Here is a 19,176-nt window from a genome sequence, read left to right as displayed (position 1 = left end):
AGAGGTGTTGTGACTCAGCATCTAAGGACCTGCAGCGTTTTTCTAGGAAGAAGGAATCTCTTTTAGTAAAAGATGCAGAGTGTTTTCCTGCTGCAGGGAAGGTCCAACACTTCTTCCAAAGGATATGTGTCTTCTCTTCATCCATGAAACCAGGCTTGATCCTGCTGCTGCCCTCCAGTGCCCTGATGATGCTGCATCACATGCTCTTCCCCTTTCCTCAGCCGCTGTTTTTCTTCCTAGCTGGATTATTGACAGCCATTGCTAATAAAAATGTCACTGAAATACAGGATAAATGGATTTATGCAGCACTTTGGGGATAAAAGGGCATGCAGGAAACCTCCACCTCATTTGCATAGTTGTGCAAGGGCTTTGCACAACACCAAAAACTGCCTCAGGAGCACACAGGGAATGAAAATTTGGGAACAATGTGTATTCAGCAATGGAACAAGACAAAACCATGATCTCACTAAGCCTTAGAGGTGGTGGTGTCCAAGAACACTTAAGAGACACGCAGAGATGATGCTTCTTTCTGATCCATGGTAGGAGCCTAGAATTCATCAACTCAAACTGTTTGCTAATGCCATGTGGTCCTACCTGTCATGGTATTGTAATTTCTGACAGCAGTTAAGAGTGTGATTACTCATCCCTGCAATCAAGATTTCAAACTCCTTTCCCAGCCCTGGTGTCATTTTGTTCTGCATTACTTGCCTATTACATTAAAGACCCTTCAAAATCAATCTTCAGTCACTTGGCTGAGCTGATGAAGTGAAAATATAGTGTGGATGGCAGCTTGTCCTTTTCAGGACTGCAAACAAACTGTGCTGACATCATGCAGATCTACAAATTTGGTCTCTTCCTTTTGCTGCTGTGCTTCTCCTGCCAGTTCCAGGTAACTTATCTGATCAGGTTAAGTGCTTTGCCCACCTCCTGCTTGGGAAGAGTGTGCTGCCTCCCCAGGGAAAGGAGAAACCTTTCACTGATGCAGATGCAGAGGGAATGACAGATGGCCCTGAGCCTGGGGAAGGGGAGAGCTGTCATCCTGGGGGTCTCACCACATTCTTACAGGGCTGATTTTCTCTTTTGCTTTCTCTAGGGGCTACCAAAGACATGGGAAAGATGCTGGGTGGGGATGAGGAGAAAGACCCAGATGCTGCTAAGAAAGAAGAGGAACGACAGGAAGCCCTTCGGCAACAAGAGGAAGAAAGGAAAGCCAAATATGCCAAGATGGAGGCTGAAAGAGAAGTTATGAGACAAGGAATTCGAGACAAGGTAGGTAACTGGCTTTCAACACACACTGGTCAGCTTGTAATGCCCAGTAAAGAACACCTGTTTTCAGCTGATTTGTGACTAGTTCCCTTCCCTAGGCACCCGGATAGAACCAGGTATTTACTCTGCCACACAGAACTTTGTCATTTTGTGCACTCTTTCTCAAGTCCTGTTCCTGTTTAAACACACCTGCCACAGAGCAAAGCCCTGCAAACCTGAGATAGAGAGAGAAGGTGAGGGAAGGAACCCATCTATTTTTTTTATCATCTATTAAGCACTCACATTAACTTAATTATTAGAGGCTTCCTTGTCCCTTTGAGGATGCTTTCCAAGCTTGCTTTTGTGGTTTGTGAGAAAAGTCATAATTCAGTGAGTTTCTGAGAGTGATTTTCTGTTGCAGTTATCGTATGTATTGATTCCAAAGCTTTATTGTGTTGACCAGGTGATATGGGACAAATCTATTCTATTGTTAGTATTTAGGTTTCTACCACTCACATGGGATTCATCTGAAAGAAAATTTTTATACATTAACTATTAGCGATTGATGAGTGTTTGTGTTTTGATGCCTCACCCTCAAAGCCAGGTCAAAACTGTCTCTTTAGAATAAGTTATGTTTGTAAGAAGGTCTGCTGGTGTTCAGGTATCTTGGAAAGAAATGTGGGCAATGGTTGGACAAGGGGTTTCTAATGATGAAGGCCTGTCAGGTGACTCACAGGATGTGCCAAAGAAAATAGCTGTAGATAAAACAAGGAAGTCTTGTTTACTATAAGAGGTGTTCCCTTTTGCAGTTCCTACCTCTGTGCTCTAAGAACATGTCTTGGAACAGACATCAACAAAACTATATCTGCATTAGACCAAACTTCTGACCCAGTTCTTATAATTCATGATGGAAGCATGAATGAGGGTAAATTTCTCTGGAGACACAGTGCAGCTTACAAAGAGTTACTGCAAATTGTTCTGCAAATAAAGAAATTTGGGATTATGCTTCTAAGAAAAGAAAAGACTTAGAGGGAATTGTCTACCTTTGACACTGCCAAAAAAAGCTATCTATATGATAATTTTAAAAAGGCTACTGACAGGATGACAGAAATGCAGAACCTCTACCTGGTCAAAATTGTTTTTTAATAATGGAATCATAGAATTGTCAAATGGTTTTGGTTGGAAGGACCTTAAAGATCATCTAGTTCTAACCCCTCTACCATGGGTAAAGACATTTTTATCTAATCAGGCTGCTCAGAGCCCATCCCACTTGGCCTTTAACACTTCCAGGGATGGGATAGCCACAGCTTGTCTGGGCAACCTGTTCCAGAGCTTCACCACATCTGAAAAAATAATTTCTTCCTAATATCTAGTCTAAACCAATCGTCTTCTAGTTTAAAAACATTTCCCTCGTCCTGTCACTACGTTCCTCTCCCTCCTTTTTATAAGCCCCCTCAAGGTGTGGAAGTTTGCAATGGAGTCTCCCTGGAGCCTTCTCTTTTCCAGGCTGAACATCCCCAGCAATAATGTATTTAATGAATATATATCTAGAGAATCTAGTATATTAATATAAGCATACCAGTGTGTGCATAATATATTAAAGGTGTGTTTACAGTCAAACTGTTTTTAAGCACTGGCAAAGGTCATGAGGGGGGAAAAAAAGAGTAGGAAATTTCTCAGTTGCAGGCAAATGAGCTAATGCCCAGTTTTCACTAGTGACTGTCTCTTCTGGACCACTGAATTGCTCCCAGATGTAGATAGGGTCTGCCCTTTTCTTGCTGTTGGGAAAACTGCTGTAAAACCATTAAAAAAGTCTGAGATGTCCCGTGTTGTAATTTCAAGGTGATCTCATTCATGAGTAGGATGCACACAGCCTGAGCTACAGCCAGAGGGGATTTCCCTATGATACTGGCAACTACCTGGACTTTGCTGAGCTGGCTGAGCACTGGGGGACAAAATCTCTTAAAAATGCACGGAATCCTTGAAAATTTGTCAAGGAGTTGGGTCTGAAGAAAAGAGAACAAGAATACTTGAAGGAACATTATTTGACCTCAGTCAAGGCTCTGGACTGGTGTGGTGGAGTACCTTTGAGATTAGCATCAGGAAGTCCTGATGCTAATCATCTGGATTGTGAGCTCAGTTTCCTGCAGTTTTCTTTTTCCTAGGAATAATCCTAAGTAGCATGCATTTGAAAGATGAAGGTGTTTTCTGCAGAATCAGAAAAGATGGATAAAGCTGTAGTAAGGAGCTGTATCTCTTGCTCTTTTCTTCTCACCTTGTCCTGACAAAGAGATGGTTTTGATTATATACAAGACTGTCTTCTAGTAGTGATGATTGGTGGTTGGAAATATGAAGCAAATGTTGAAAAAATTAAAAAGGAGATGGATTACTTCCTTCATTACTTGATTATTTAGCAGTTGCCTTCATTTCTTCTATAACTCCACTAAAAACAGAAATGCAGAAAAGAAGAAAACTGAAACACATGTTCTGTCTGGTATGTATACAAGCACAAGTTGCTTTTGGCAGGTATGAACAAAATCAAAGACATTTTAAGTTAAAATACTCCACTATAATATTTGCTCATTTCTGATGTGAGAGAGTGGAAAATGAGCAATTAGTTTGAGTGACTGAATAGGAACTGATTATTTATGCAGTGTAAAAGTTTGAAAGTGTGTGTCATAGGTTATGAACCCACAGTTACAATTATTCCTTAGTGCAGCTGCAGGATGTTCGGGGAGCAATCCAGGGAATCACAGCTTCACCAGTGAGCTCATATGGCTCTGGGTGAGGCTGACAGAAAGGATGGACTCATCATGTTTGTTGCTTTTGACTTTTTGCCTTGGCTTTCCAGCAAGTGTTATGAATGCACTCTCTTGTTTAGGGCTTCAGGAAATATGGGAGCTATGGCAGGGCTTAAAAGGAATGGTGACAAATACCGCAGATACATTCCAGCCTGTGTTAACTTTCAAATCCAATCAATTAAATTGAGAAATTGAGACATGTATGCCCTCAACCCAGCATGGCAGCTGGGTGTGGAAATTACTTATGCAGAGGTAGTACAAATTACACAGAAATGAGTTGTTTGGGTTTCCTTCCCTGCCCCCCCCCCCCCCCCCCTTAAAAATATGATGCATTTTCATTTGGAAGTGAAATTTTAGGAATAAAATTTGGACATGACATTTTGAAATAACTGGACCACCTCAGCTACTACCCAATATCTACCCAATGCTGCTAGTCTGAGCTGCTACCCAATATCAAAGTCCAGCATCTGGTAGTGATAACTGGGGTATACTCCAGCTTCCTCCTACCTCAGGAGGGGTGCATGCAGCTAGCATTCTGATCTGATCTGGTTTTGGTCTTGACACTAATCCCTCACAGATCTTCTGGGCCCTATCCCAGCTGCCTCTGTGGAGAGTTACCATGCCTGACCAGCTCAGGCATGACTACTGAGAGGCCTCCAGTGCCCCTTTGTCTGGCAGGTGAGGCTATGGATAGACAATATCCCTGCTACCTTGCTAATAGCAAGTACTAGCAGCTTGCCATGCTGCAGCAGCTTTCTTTCCAGTGCTCTTGGGTGGAATACTGCCTTCTATAAATGAATTGTTTGTGTATGTGCACACCTCAGCAGTGAAAGTGAATTACTTTCTTTTTGTCATTATTAGTTATTTACATAATTAATTGTTTCTACCACTGTGGTAGAGTCCAGTCCTGAGGAGCCCCTAGTCCATGCTCGGTAGTTAACACTCTACTTGTCTTAGTGAGACAATGTCCACAGTTTGGCTTCCTGAAAATCTCAGACATGTTTTAGACAGTCAGCATTGCAAATCCTGTTGAAAGGTAGCAGAAGCTCAGAGATATCTTTACAATAGTGGAGTTAAACCAAAAGGGATGGAAGCGTGGTCCAAACGGCTTGACTGCAGGACAGATATTAAGATATTAGGTTTAGGTCCATACTGGAGTTAGAGCATGAGCTGCTTCAGTAGTTTTTTACGTACTAGGTCTCTGAGTGGGAGAGAGAAGTGTCTCTGGCCCAGCTTGTCTTTAACCAGCCTTATATGCCGGTTAGCCATGTATATGCTATACAGCCATGGTTTATAGCACATTAATAAGGATTCCTGTGCTTACATTATTAAGGATTCATGTCCTACAGAGCACATAGTTTATGTCCAATAAGCAGAAGTTTAATTATATTAATAAGGATTTCTGCCCTTTCAATGGAGTGTGAAATCTGCATGAAAAGTATGGAAAAGTGTCAAATAGAATTGTAATGTGGAAGATTTAAAGTTGTCTCTACAATTGTAATTGTCCTTGTTGAACGCTGTGTAAAGGTGTGACAAAGTGCATGATTGTTTTTTTATACTTCTAGGAACCTCAACTTTCCCACCACATAAGACAAAGGTAATTGTTTTCTTAATAAACAGATGTTCAGTTTTTCTTCTCTGATGTGTCTTACAACGTATGTTCTCAAGATCATTTACTATGCAATATCAAAATTCTGATGGCAGTATAACGAATTTCCTCATCTGAGGGTTAAATTCTCTATTGCTGTTATTACTATGCTCTTTGTGACTCTCCTCTGGACTCTCTTCAGCAGGTCCATGTCCTTCTCATGTTGGAGGTCCCAGAGCTGGACACAGCACTCTGTGTCCTAAGAAAACCATGAAAACTATTCTGTTCTTTGTGGATTTAACTCATGTAATTTCCTGGTCTTTCATGGCTCAAGGTAGATGATATTGGAATTTACTTTTTTTTTAGGAATGTAGGAACTTTTTCCTCTCTTTTTTTTTTTTAATCTGATTGCTGAACTTACTTTTAGCACTAAATCACTCAGACAACAGGGCAATCAGGATTTGCAGCTGCAGTCCTAGATTTTTATGTCAGATAATCAAGATGCAATATAATATAATTATTTAATTTTAATATTTCATTAGCATATTTCCTTATGTAACTGGTGCATAGCTCCTAAAATCCCATTTTAGGGGAGGAAAAATAGCAGAATGTGAATTGGGTCTGTTCTTCAGCAACAACAGAGCTCTGAAACTAAACTCCCAGTTCAGGAGCACAAACTTGAATTTGATAGAATTTTGTTGATATAAAATAGCTTCACACTGTTAGCTAAACTCTTAGATGTTATTTGGTGTTTCATTCTTGTATAATTTCAGATGCAGATATTGCCAAGGGCTTTAAAAATCCCTGTACAAAGGAGTGAAATTTCACTGCCAGAAAATTTAATTTTGATAGTGCATTTTTGCCTTGTGAGCAAGAAGTATAATAGTCTATCTGTCATTGGAGACGTTTGGCAGCTAAAAAAAGTGTAGAAGTTATGTTATTTGCATGCCATAAAATTAAAGATCTCGAAGAAAATATTTTCCTCAGCAATGAATCACTTTCTTTAATTCCAAAGATAAAAATCTTACTATGAACATGAAGATTCTGTCTGATCTCTTCCCTTTTAAATCATTGATATTAAACCAATGATGTAAATTTTTATCCAGCCCTTCTGATCTAATGAAGATGAGTCTACTGTTCAGTATTGGGGCCTTAAAATAGAATTTCAGAGATCTGTATGTATTGTGAAGAGGGAGAGGTATCATTAACCAGACTCCTGTGCTTCTGCAGTGGATGAGTAAAAATTATCCTGCTTAGTTTAGTTCAGTGCAGATTCTCTTTGTGGTAGAGACGTAAGTGTTTACAACTGGGTCACAGGTCCTCTGGCTATGATGAAGCAAAAGACTTGGCTGTGACACTCGCGGTGGGATACTTTGCAAGGCAGGATTATGCTGTGCCTTCCATGAAGTGAAGTGGCTGAGTGGGATGACTGGGAACAGTCACAACAGCACTAACGGTGAAAACTGATAACAATTGCACTCTTTGCAGCATTAAGTCACAGGCTGTCCTGGAAGAAGAACATTGCAAGGACAGCATCCTTTGGTGTTCTGCCCACATTTGATACGCTGGGTATTGAGGACAGGCTGTAGGAAGCCCAGGCAGATTTGGAAGAAAGAAACACTTTTGCATTGTGATTCAAGAGCATTATAACCCTGCAGATCATTTTCATATTGGTGTTCAGAGGCTTCCAAGGGGATACAGTGATTTGACCTGGACAAGACTTCTGCCCTTCTGCTAGGACTTTTAACCCCAACCAGTTGTATGCAAGGATGTCCTGACTGGCCTACATTGCCTCTGAGTCAGATTCTGGAGTTTCTGTTATCAGTTTTTTACATGGACTTAAGTACAGATTTTTACTATCAAACTTGTTTCCAAACTGCCTCCCTTTGCAATTTTACTAAATCACCCACTTCTTTAGAACGTATTACCTTTGGAAATACCAGACAAAATGTAATTTTCTGGTTTGTATCTCCAAAAATATGCCCTTGTCTGTAAGGCAGTGACTGTTTTTTGTGAAAGGATGAACCAACTCGCCTACTCCAGTAAGAGGAAATACAATAACAAATTGAAAAAAAATTGATAAAGTTATCTGGGTATGCCTAAGTTTAGCAGTCTCTCTTGCAAATTGAGAGGGAAGTGGTGCCTTCCCAGATACACTTTTCAACACAGAACAGGGATTGATGTTCCTGCCAAGGACCTCCAAGTCCATTATTGGACAAAGCTATCTTCAAGGGCATTTTAGAGAATCTGTTCTTACCTGACGTGAGAAGTTGCATCTTTATATTTCCTTAGAATCCCAGGATATGCACCATGTCTTAGTCTTGGTGAATCCAACCAGGTAGATCTATAGAATTCCATAGGTGGTCTGAATGAAAATCTGTGTTCCAGGCCTTATCTCCTGGCATTTAACTAACAGAACTTTCCTTATGGGAAAACCTGCATGCATTCCTTCCTGTGCTGTAGCTGTAGGCCATTTTACTTTTTAAAATTCATAGTGGGAAGGCAACTTTAGCAAACCATTGGAGCTCAGAAGAAAATTGGCATAATTTTCATCTGCTTCCATAATAGTCAGGGGTTCAATTATCCAGCAGAACCAGGTGCTGACTACCTCACTAGTACATTTGGGGCTCATTAGTCTGCTTCTTTGTGCAGCTCTGCCTTGCTCTAACTTGATTTCTGTGTTTTGCGCTAGTCCAAATCTGCACCAGTAGATGTCACTTTGGATACTTGCTAACAAAATCCCACTGGGTGATGCTTCTGAAGTTACTGAAATGTCTCTTGAAATGCAGCCTGTTGTAGTGTTGGTCACTGGCTAGGGTGTCCTTTACAGTGATGCAGCTGAAATCCTCACTTAAACAGCCTTTGTCTTGTTGGCTGAAAGAACCTGTGCACATTGCTGACATGGCACTGAGAAGTTCAGTCACTCAGGACTGGGTGCAAAACAAACCCAAACATATGACATACAGTTAGAAGGGCTGGGATTCAACTAGGAGGGGTATCTGAATGGTGTCTCAAACCTTCCTGGGTGTGACTCGTTGAAACTCCAAGCATTTGGCTCATGTACTTGGAAAGACACAGAATATATGCCTCAACAAATGGTCATTTGCAAGCTCTTTTCCAGTACTAGTACAACTCTACATTCACCTCTGGAATACCATTCAGCTCGGTTTCTGGCTTTTTGATGCATCTTTGTGATTGTAAATGTGGCTGAATCTTACTCATATCAGCCAGTAAGACCCAGCAGCACAGAGGAAGGGGTTATTCCCAAGAGATCTCCAAAATCTAATTTTTAAGTGATTATTAGTTAGTTAAATTATTTCTATTCTATATATGCAAATTATATAATGTATAATATAATACATACCATATAAAGTATCATTTGTTAATTTAATTAATAATGTGATTAATATTAATTTTTTGCATGTGTGATTTACAGGTGGAGAAATTGGGCAGTCTGCCCAAAATCATGCAGTAGTTGAGTAGGAAATCACATTTCTGTGTTGAAGGACTGAGGATATAGTCTAACCCATATGCAGATAGGGTTTCTTCTCCTCCTGAAAACATGGACATTTCCACAGGGAGTAGAAGAACTTAAAAATGAAATCCCAGAGTCTGTGTGACACATGTTCCCATCGCCACTGGTCTCCAGAATTGGTTGCCATGCCCACTCCTGTCCACTTGGAATTCCTTTAGCCAGTAGAGCTACATGGAATCTTTTCTTGGTTAAAACCCAAGCAGCTTATTTGCTGCTCTGCTGCTTTGGGGAATAAAACTCTGTTTCCTTGGTGGAAAAAAAACCTCAGTCAGGGTGGTATAAAATTTGACTAAGTGGCTGCAGGAGCTCTGAGTTTTTTCAAACACAGCCACTTTAAATCTTTCATTCCTCTTAACTTTAAAGGTAGACAGCTCTGCCCTTTGGACCCTTCTGGATCATACTGCCATACTACCTGTGTCAGCCTCAAAAAATGCAGACAAGTACAAGAGAGTAATTTGATCAGTACCATTGCCTCTATTAAGTACAGCTGCACCATTGTTTTTCACGTAACTTTTCTTTTCCTAGCTTACAAATCAGGTGTAAGGGGAAGGGCTTGTACATTTTATTGATTTTCTTTTATGACAAACAAATACATGGACTGTGAAGGTCACCAAACAAGATTAAAAGGTCTGTTCCATTTTTGCTGCAGCCAAAGAGCTCCCATTAGTGCTTCAAATCAGGCAATAGCCACATTATGTCTCTTCTTTTGGCATTTTGTTATCTGAGTCCTGAATGATCAGATAACTCACCAAGAATTAATGAGACCAGTGGAGTTATGCCTGCTTGAGACTGCAGCCTGGCACCTTCATGGCTCAGCTAATGGATGCATAATTCTTTTCTGATGAAAGTCATCAGAGCCAGGCTGAGCTTTTGAAATGCTGGTGCTTCCTTAGAGCAAGATGTGACTTTGTCCTGGCATCAGCATGAAGTTCTGCATCTGTTCTGGCAGTGCTCTCAGTTACATCAGCTTGGGATTTAAGACTGTCAGAGGGAATTAGTCCGCCCATGCCTGAAAGAAGAAGGGCTAATCCAAGGCAAGGTCTGAGTTCATGCATGGGACAGGGTGATAAAGTTTTAACCATGCTTTCCTTGTCATAGTTGTGTAGCCTTGCCTGCTCTGTGTCTTCATTTCCCCGTAGACTCTTATTGATTATGGTTAAGCTGGGAAAGAAAAGGAGAGTTTGCATGCGCTGTTCACAGTGATTGGCAATTCATGTGGCCTTCCTGAGGGTCTCAGGAGTTCTCTCCCTCACTGGCCAGTTTTTAGGCAGTCATAAAGAGGGCCAACCTAATCTTACCAGACTCCAGTGCAAAGTGCCCTCCCTGGGTTTCCAGGCCAGGATAATTGTCTCGCTGATGCAGAAGAAAGGCTGTGACTTCCTCGGAGAGTTTGGAGAAGACAGGCTGGCTGCTGCTGGGAGGGAAATAGGGAATTTTTTGGGAAATGTTTGCTTTTTCATAATTTCTGTTGTCTGCGGTTTTCTAGGGTTCTGTCCATTCCCCTTTGGTACAGCCTTGAATCTTTCTATGTCTGCTTCTGCTCAGAAGCACAGACTCAGTTATTCATTTGAAGGCTTCATGGAGGCATGTGTATTTTGCTTGGTTAGGATGGAGGGAGGAAGAATGCAGCCTTTCAACTCCAGGCCACCACGTTCAATTTTCCCATAATTTCCTGAAACTGTTGACATGTCTTCACAAGAATATCAGTCTAAACCAAGTACTGTGGAGTATGTACACTGCTTTTATGCTGTGGGTCCCAAGCCAGACCTCCCAGCAGCCCCTTAGGGTCATAACAGGACTGAGCTTACTTTTGAAACTGACACCACATACTTTTGTAGGATTTCACTATTAATTTTATAGCTGTTGGATTATTTCTGTCATGCTCAGTTATAGGGATGTAATTTCTGTCTTCTTGTTTAACAGGCTGACTGTAATTTAGAGGAAGGATTCTTCAGCCAGAGATAGAAATAGTCCAAGGCCTGATGTGAGAAAAGCAGCTGAAAAATTGCTCCTTGGATAATGCAGAAAGCACAGCGGGGTTTCTAGGTGTTTTTTAATCAGGACTTGCATGCCTGATTGAAAGTTTATTCCAGCTGCTGCCAGGTTGTTTTGGGGATAGAGACATCCCAGTGTACCTTTCTTGAAAATCCCTCAACTGTTCTCCTATATTCGGAGCTTTCAGATGAATCCCTGGATGTTGACTAGTGGGTGGTGCTGAAAGCATTTCTTTCTTTTATTTAATGAGTCACTAAGATGTTTTGGGCAGAACCTACCAATTGAAATTATAAACCTGGCCTGCAAAGGTGGAAGTGGAAAAACAATGTTGCAGAGAAACAGAGGATCAGCTTCATCATGTCCATGTGCTTGATACAGCTGTATACCTGGCCAGAAAATTCTTGCTTCCTACATTCTGGTGTTGTAATCACGGTTTTCCATACACTGTAATTTGCAGGGATGATTAGATTTGTTTAGAAGGGAAGGATCTAGTAAGCTGCCTTCAATGAAGTAAGGGCAGCACCACCAATTTCTGCAGACAATCTCTGTTTGAGTGACAAGGGAGACATTTCTGTCCCTGTCCACTTTGAGTTATTTTCCAATAACATGAGGGTTTAGATCAAGTTGGGAATTCAAATTTGTGGCTTAAATTTAGCTGATTTTTAATCCAGAAGTAAGGCTACAAGTTCTAGAAGACTAGATCTTGTAAGACAGTCTCTATCCATATCTCATTGCTAATGCTACAGCTCTTCTCTGCAGTGCTTGTTCTTCTGATCAGCTCTGATATAAGAGATGAATGGAAAGTTATAAAGAACAAACAGAGAGAGATATTTTTGAGGCATGCTTGCATCTCAGCAAAGCCTTGTACATGACACAGAGCCTTCTGGAAATATGAATCAACAGTTAGTTCCCTGAATTCTCACAGGATCAGTCTGATGCTGTTTAACAAAAGCATTTTAGTTAACTCCTGAAAATTTGATGGTGCTTTGTAAAATAGCTTTCAATAAAAAAGTCAATAAGCTGTATGTGGTTCTGAAAGAGTCTCAGTCTAGATGTGTGTTTTTGCTTGTCATCTGCCTTTCTCCCTTGCCCTGTGAAAGAAGACGGATTCCAGAGGAGGAATTGAGAACCACAGATTGAGCTGCAAAGGGGCATTATGTTAAGGTCTTGCCTGAGGAGTGTGATTTGGACAGTGGGAATGCTGTACATCTCTCTACAGATGTTTGTAAAGTGATCATACTATCCCAAAACACTAGTTTCAAATACAGGTTTAGTGTAAGAATATATGTTATGTTTTTTACAGGTTGTTGCAAAGGTAAGCAATGTGCTGTTGTCAAATTTCTGTGCATGGTGAAAGTATTCTTTCCACTTCTAAGATGTTTGCTAGGGAAGTGTGATGTGCAAACAGAAACAAATGGAAAAGCACTGATCCATCTTTGGATGAATGTCCCCTCTTTGTCATTCAGGCTGAATGTCTGGCAAGTGGTTTAAGGCAGCTTTGTGGTGTAGATTTGGAGGTGGAGAGAGGTAGGGTCTTCCCTTTGAAGCTAGGGTGAGAATGTCAAATAAGAAGCTGGCAAGCTATGCCTGTTTCTGCAGGGCATCTGAGGGAAGGAATAGGAATCTGACTGGTTCAGGACTACTCTGAAGGCTCTTTCCCCTGACAAGTGTGTGCAGTCCCTTGTTTAAGCTTCAGTTTTCTCAGAGATGTAGCACTCGACCTTGTTTGACAGGCTCAGTGAGTGTCAAGGAGAAAGGCCTGTCACACTACTCATAATCTGCCTCTCATTCTGACATGTCACACTGGAGCCTGTGTAAAAGGCATTTTGTATCCTCTGGGCCCTTCCAGAAACTGGAGTCACAGGTCTGATCAGCAATAGTTTTTACAAGAATTTGTGAGTGAATTTCGTTGGCAGAAGCCATCACAGTGATAGGGAAAAAGAAATCACAGATTATGAGAGAACTCAGGAGACCAACATTTGTATTGATTTTTCTCTTCTGCCTTCTGGCTGTTCACTTGTGTGGTTCAAATAAAACGGTCAGTTCATGTTTCCAGCTCTGCTTCTGATCTCTTCTTGGCTCACTAATGCAAAATCAGATTTCAAAACAAACAAGATTGTGTTCCTTTCCTTCTCCTGGCTGGTTCTGGGTTTCCAACAGGCAGCTTCTCTCTGCAAAATACAGCTACTTCTCAAGGGTAATCCTGGGACTTTGAAATACTGACAGCACTTACAGGGGCATCAGGAAAGGGACAGAAGCCAGGCCTCAGATTCTGCCACACTGAGTCACTGGGAACTGGCCTGTCTAAACTCTTTGTCCCTTTTGTTCAGTTTAATGATCCATGCATGCATGTTAGAGGTTCCACATAACTGGTAACGAGAGCAAATACCTGACAGTAACACAGATTTTGAACTCACTAATATAAATTAAATCTGCTTAAGACAATTATGAAACCATACCTTTGATAAAACTTCTTCATAAAAGGTTTTGAGCTCAGTGATATTATGTTTTTGAAGAAGTCTTACCACTTTGACAGTTTTGAGACAATTTGTTTTCCAGTCCTGGTGCTTTGGGCACTTCTTGTGTTTTTTCCTATATTATTGAGGCAGACAAAACCAGTATTTGAAGTCCTGGTAGGAGATGATAGTGTGAAGCTCCTCCTTGTCTAATTCTACAATGTGTATCTTGGCAAGTGTCTTAACCACAGATCAGTGTAAATAAGAGCATAACTGGCATAACCACAATAGCTCTATGAAAAGCTGTTTGATTTGTCATCTGCTTTTAGTAAGGATGTCCAGAAAAGAAAAAAGAAAAAAGTTTAGTGAAGTTATTTGTTTGGCTGACACGGACTGTTTACCTCTAGTTGTGGAAAGTAGTTCAGAAATGAATTTAAATCTTTGGTAAATGTAAAATGTAAAAATTACTCAATTCCACCCAAACCTGATGTAATATGGAGTTGAGAAATCAGCTATTGATTTACAGAGGATGGAGGTAGTTGAGATGCAAAGAAACCACTGCAGGTGTTTGTCTGTCCTGTTAGCACTAAAAAGCAGGAAATCCATTCCTGCTTTTTAGTGCTAACAGGACAGACAAAAGGTTACCTCATCCGTACACCCTTCTAGTTTCAGCAACAAATGTAATTCTACTGGTTTTAGAGGAATTTCTTGACATTTGCTCAGTGATGACTCAGAAGCAATGTGGTAAGCTCTGCATTGCCGTGCACATATAACTTAGTACACAGTTCTGACAAAGAAATCCAAAATAACAAGTTCAAAGCTTAACTCTAGGTAACTACAGCTTTGGAGGAGTTTGGTAAAAGCCCCATAGGACAAAACTGCGGCTCTTTCTAGTACATTATCCTTCAACAGCATTGCACAGTGCTTGTTTGCCAAGTCTTCTGTAATCAGAGCATCATGATTGTGCAGTAGGGAAGTTGCTTAAAAGATACTAAAAATATCACAGCTCCTCTAATTAAAATCAAATCTGAAAGCTCTGAAGTGTTGGCTAAGTGGAATAAAAGTTATTAAAGCACCTGGGTCTCACTAGGAGACGCCAGGTCTCCCTGGCTTTACTGTTCTCAAGGACACAGTGAACATCACAATATGAATGAAAAATCAAACTGCACAACATGATGCCTGTGAAATAGACTAATTTTTAAGTTGGTGCATAACAAAAGGCTATGTTGGACTGTTTTATCATGGTTTTGATAACAGAACACGAAACTGTTATCACAAGTCTAATTAAAAGGGTAATCTATGCACTTTCTAGCAATTATGCTATTTAATGCGGCTCAGCTCCTTTAAAAACCTCCAGTCTTGCACGCAATATGATCCTAGTCACAGTGGCTAAAACTTTCTGATTTACAAAAGGAGAAATTTTAAGGAAAGAACCTCATTTGTAGTTATGGGTAATGCTTGTGAAATTTCAGGAACTGCAGCAGCTTTGTAATCTGGGAATTGCAGTAAATTCTACCCCAGTAAGCAGCCTCAGGCTTTCCAAAATAGAAGTTATGATGACTGTGACAGGGTGAAAGTTGAAGTAACATTTTTGTCACGTTCACCTCCAGCATGGCTTGGAGAAGAGAATTCCTGGAAGTGTTAAACAAACGTGTGGATGTGGCAGCTGAGGATGTGGTTTAGACGTGAGCACAGTGGCGCCAGGTAAATGATTGGATTGTTGATCTGGAAGGTCTTCTTCTTAATGACTCCATGATTCTGTCATCTCAGACTAGCTTCTGTTTCCATCTCTTGTCTGAGATAAGCTGTGAGATGGTTGAGGTGGTCTCCCCAGTCCTTCAGGGGAAGGGCAGCATGTGCTTTATGTATGCCCACAAGGTTCCCACTGTCTTGTGGGCATTCCTAGAGAGCTGGAAAGAGTGTCAGGAAAGCAGATGCAGAGACAGGGTGTGCTGTGGTCTGGCCACATGACAGGGCTTTTGCTAGTCATCAGTGATGTCTTCCATCCTACTTGAGCCACTGGTTTATGGTGCTGCACGTCCTTCTCTGGCTCGTTTATTCAGCTGGTTGCCTTGAGCTGGGAGGCAGAACATTTTAGGAAGATAATACCTCAGCTAAGAGAATATTACCATGATAGAGAAGAGTTATTAATCATTCCACCATAGAGTGTTATCCTAATAATGACAGCAGAACTTAAATCTGTCATGCTTCCTATCCCTTGTGCTACACCATTCATGTAAGAAGACACCCCACTGTGGAGACCATCACAGAGCATAGCAAGAACAGGTACAAGCTTCTTTTGAGTCTATGACTCTTATCACCTTTGGATTCCACACCACCCCCGGCGCAGGAAAAAAAAATAAAGAATGCCAGTTAATTCAGAGTCACAGTAGGTTGCTGATTTGAAGCTTAAACAGGATAATAAATGCATGGATATTTTTCCACTTAGAAAAAACAGCCCAAAATGTTATCTACAATTCAAAGAAACTGACAGTTTTATTTATAATTTTATTTAGAAACTAGAGAAATATCCTACATTATTTAACTTGTTCAAAAGCAAATTTATAGATCAATACATGAATATTTTTATTGTTATGCTAATCCAAATATTTTTTGTGTTTTCCACTTAAAAGATTTTTTTTCCTGTCTGTTGAATAAGAACTGCCTATGTTCTGATTCTTTGTTCTGAACCAGCATATTCTTTGGGAAAAAGGGCAGGATTGTTTTGCTATGTACAATGCATGCTCTGTGAAGGAGGAAGCTTTGCAATGCTTTCTGTGTGGAGAGTTAAACATGTTTTGTTGGTGTATGTGCTCATGGGATAGCTTTTTTTGGTTTATCTGACACAAGGTATCAGTCTTTCTGCTCCATGATTGTTTTTCACACAGTCTGTAGGTGATTTCACATTTTTGAAATGTGAAATTTCACATTTTTGAAACAATAAATGTCAACTGATAATAAAATGTCATAACTTGATATTATATGTAATATCCTCTTACGTGATTGGAGATGTTGTCTACGTATTAAGATGAGTTGCCAGTATTTTTCCTGTCCTTCGGCTCTTTAAGTCCTGATGAATTTTGCTTTACTTGTGTCAGTAACTCATGCAAGAAACTTCAATGTGTGTGCAAATGGTAGTAGATCTCTGCCACTTGTTACAGAAGCCAATTGGCCAGTTCCAGGGAAATTCTGTCTTAATGCCTCATCTTGACAGAAAGTAGGAATCCATCTCAATACTTGAGGGTGGATTAGTCTCATATTCAAGTGATTATGGCCTGAATGTGTTTGCAAGGCTAAGTTTAAATATTCTGGTGGGTGGCTTTAGAAAGTTCAAAACAATAATGGGCTAAATGAGCTAGAACATCATATTTAACTAGGAGAACATAATTAATAATTTGAAACTGTTGAAGAAATCTTTTCATGTGCATGCCCACATTATACAAAAATCCTGGCAGTCTTGGAGGGGAAAAAAAATCAGTATTAAAAATAGAAAATACACTGGAATGAAGAAAGTGTGAAAGAATAGTACCATCAAGATTGTTATTAAAATGTACCAGAATTTGTAATGGAAGAACAAGAGAAGAAGCAGAACTCTAGAACTGGCAGAATTAAAGACAATAGGATGTTTATTTCAGAAAAACTCTAGTCCCCCCAAAAGAATAGTTCCAATAATATTAATTAACTCTTAAATAAATTTTGCACAACTGTTAATAATGCTGGAAGTTTTTTTCCAGGTACAGAAGATGCAAACAACGTGTGTGAGATGAAATTTTTAAACGTTATTCACAGTCAAAGATGATGCAAGCTAACAGCACTGAAGTGAAAAGAGGAAACTTGGATGACTAAGATTGTAGGTACTAGATATGAGGCTGGCAGGGTAGGTACATCAGGAGCAGAAATAAAAATACATAGAGCCAGTAAGACCACATTTGATGATATGAGGTTGGAAAAATTGATTCTTGTGTGAGGTTAGAAGTTTGGTTTGCCCTATAATAGGACATTCATAGACTTGGTGTTTTATCTCTTCCAAATTGTTAGCCTGAAATACTTACTAGAGAAATAAAGATTTTCCCAACAGAATCCTTGTCAAATAGGTAGCTTTTAAGTCTTATGGATAATTAGTCCTTGGCTCTAGACCTAATGAATGCTTTTATTAAGGAGAGAGGCAGTTTTGTATAGAAAGAAGAGAAAATCTGTTTTCTCTTCTGCAGGACAGATTAAGTGCAGGACAGATTAAGAGCTATTATGTCCCATGAAAAATTCATCTGAATCATCATGTGACATAACAATGGCTGTGGGTCTCATTTCAGCAATCAAGCCTGTGGTTCAGTGGTGGAAATAAAGGCAGATCCAATTCTTTCAAAAGTTGCAGATTTACTGAGAGCCATTATTGATTCTCTTTAAAATTATGTATTATTTTTAAAAGAAAGAAAAAGGAGAAAAAGGCATTGAATGATAAAACTGCTTCCTACAGTTGGAAATTGCTTTGCATTCTTTCAGAAAAATAAAGGAAAGAATGAAACACTTAATTAGGTTTTGGATGATGCTAGGATAGGAGACCAGCTCTGCTTACTGATGACATCGCTTCACTTAGCTACCCCCAAGCCATTGATGCTTTCAGCCACAACTGAATCACCTTTCTGAAATATGAATGGGTTTCAGGTTGCTTTTCTCCCTTCCTGGTAGGAATACTTGCAGCTTCATTGGCTCAAATTCTCTGCCTGTCCCAGAGGAACAGAGAGGTGCAGGATGAATTTCAGGCAAATTTGAGCTGACTGCTGAAAGCGTATCTCCACTCCGGTCAAAGGAGCATTAGAGACCTAAAGCAAAACCACTGTTCAGCAAAAAGAATGTATGCAGTGGGTAGCTCTGAAAGTTCCATCAAACCCCTTGTCAGAGCAGAAAATGTTGCTGAAAACACTGATGTTGAAGATCCTTGAAGAAAATAAATCAGTTTGAAAGAGATTTGATCTAGCAAGAGAAGAACCAAATGCTTGTGGCCTGATGATGCATCCCCGTCTCAGGAAACAGTTGTTTTATGTAACACTGGAGTAGCTCTTCAAAAAAGGACGTGTTGACAGTGAGTGAAAGGATCAGTGTAAGTGGAATGTCTTGATTTTACTAAAACAGATCAATTCAGGCTCTGAGGAAGGAAAAAATCAAACATGGAGAGCTGTTTTTCAAAACTGCAAAAGTTTGAGGATTTTTTTAAAGCCTAAAGTAAAGCAAAAATACCATTGACTTCAGTGGTGTTAGGGAATGTTGAAAAATGCTTATAAGGAGCTCAGAATAGCTGAGAAAAGACAAAAAACATGGAGGCAAAATGAGTTAAGTGATATCATCAGGATGACCTAGCAGTTTAGTGGCAAAGGTGGAAAAACTGCATGTTCCTTGCACACCTATGCCTACTTAACTGTATGGCTTTACAGCATGAGTCTGTAATCCCACTGATTTCCAATAGTGTAAGAAGAGAAGGAGTCTGATTGAGACACTATTGATGTGGTGTGGAGAAAGGCAAAGCACTCATGTACATCAGATCTTGGCAGACGAGGCAAA

The 19,176-nt window shown here is 40.1% G+C and overlaps 1 protein-coding gene across 1 annotated transcript in view; it reads left to right on the top strand.

The window, feature by feature from the left end:
• Positions 1-19,176, top strand: part of CPLX1 (complexin 1) — a 102,763-nt gene that overhangs the window by 64,823 nt on the left and 18,764 nt on the right. The window contains exon 3 of the mRNA XM_063179739.1: positions 1,094-1,269. Within this exon, the coding sequence (XP_063035809.1) occupies positions 1,094-1,269 (176 nt within the window). The remainder of the gene's footprint in view (positions 1-1,093; positions 1,270-19,176) is intronic.

Source organism: Melospiza melodia, chromosome Z (assembly GCF_035770615.1).
Source record: "Melospiza melodia melodia isolate bMelMel2 chromosome Z, bMelMel2.pri, whole genome shotgun sequence".
Classification (NCBI taxonomy): domain Eukaryota; kingdom Metazoa; phylum Chordata; class Aves; order Passeriformes; family Passerellidae; genus Melospiza; species Melospiza melodia.
This window is presented reverse-complemented; position numbering and strand designations above follow the sequence as displayed.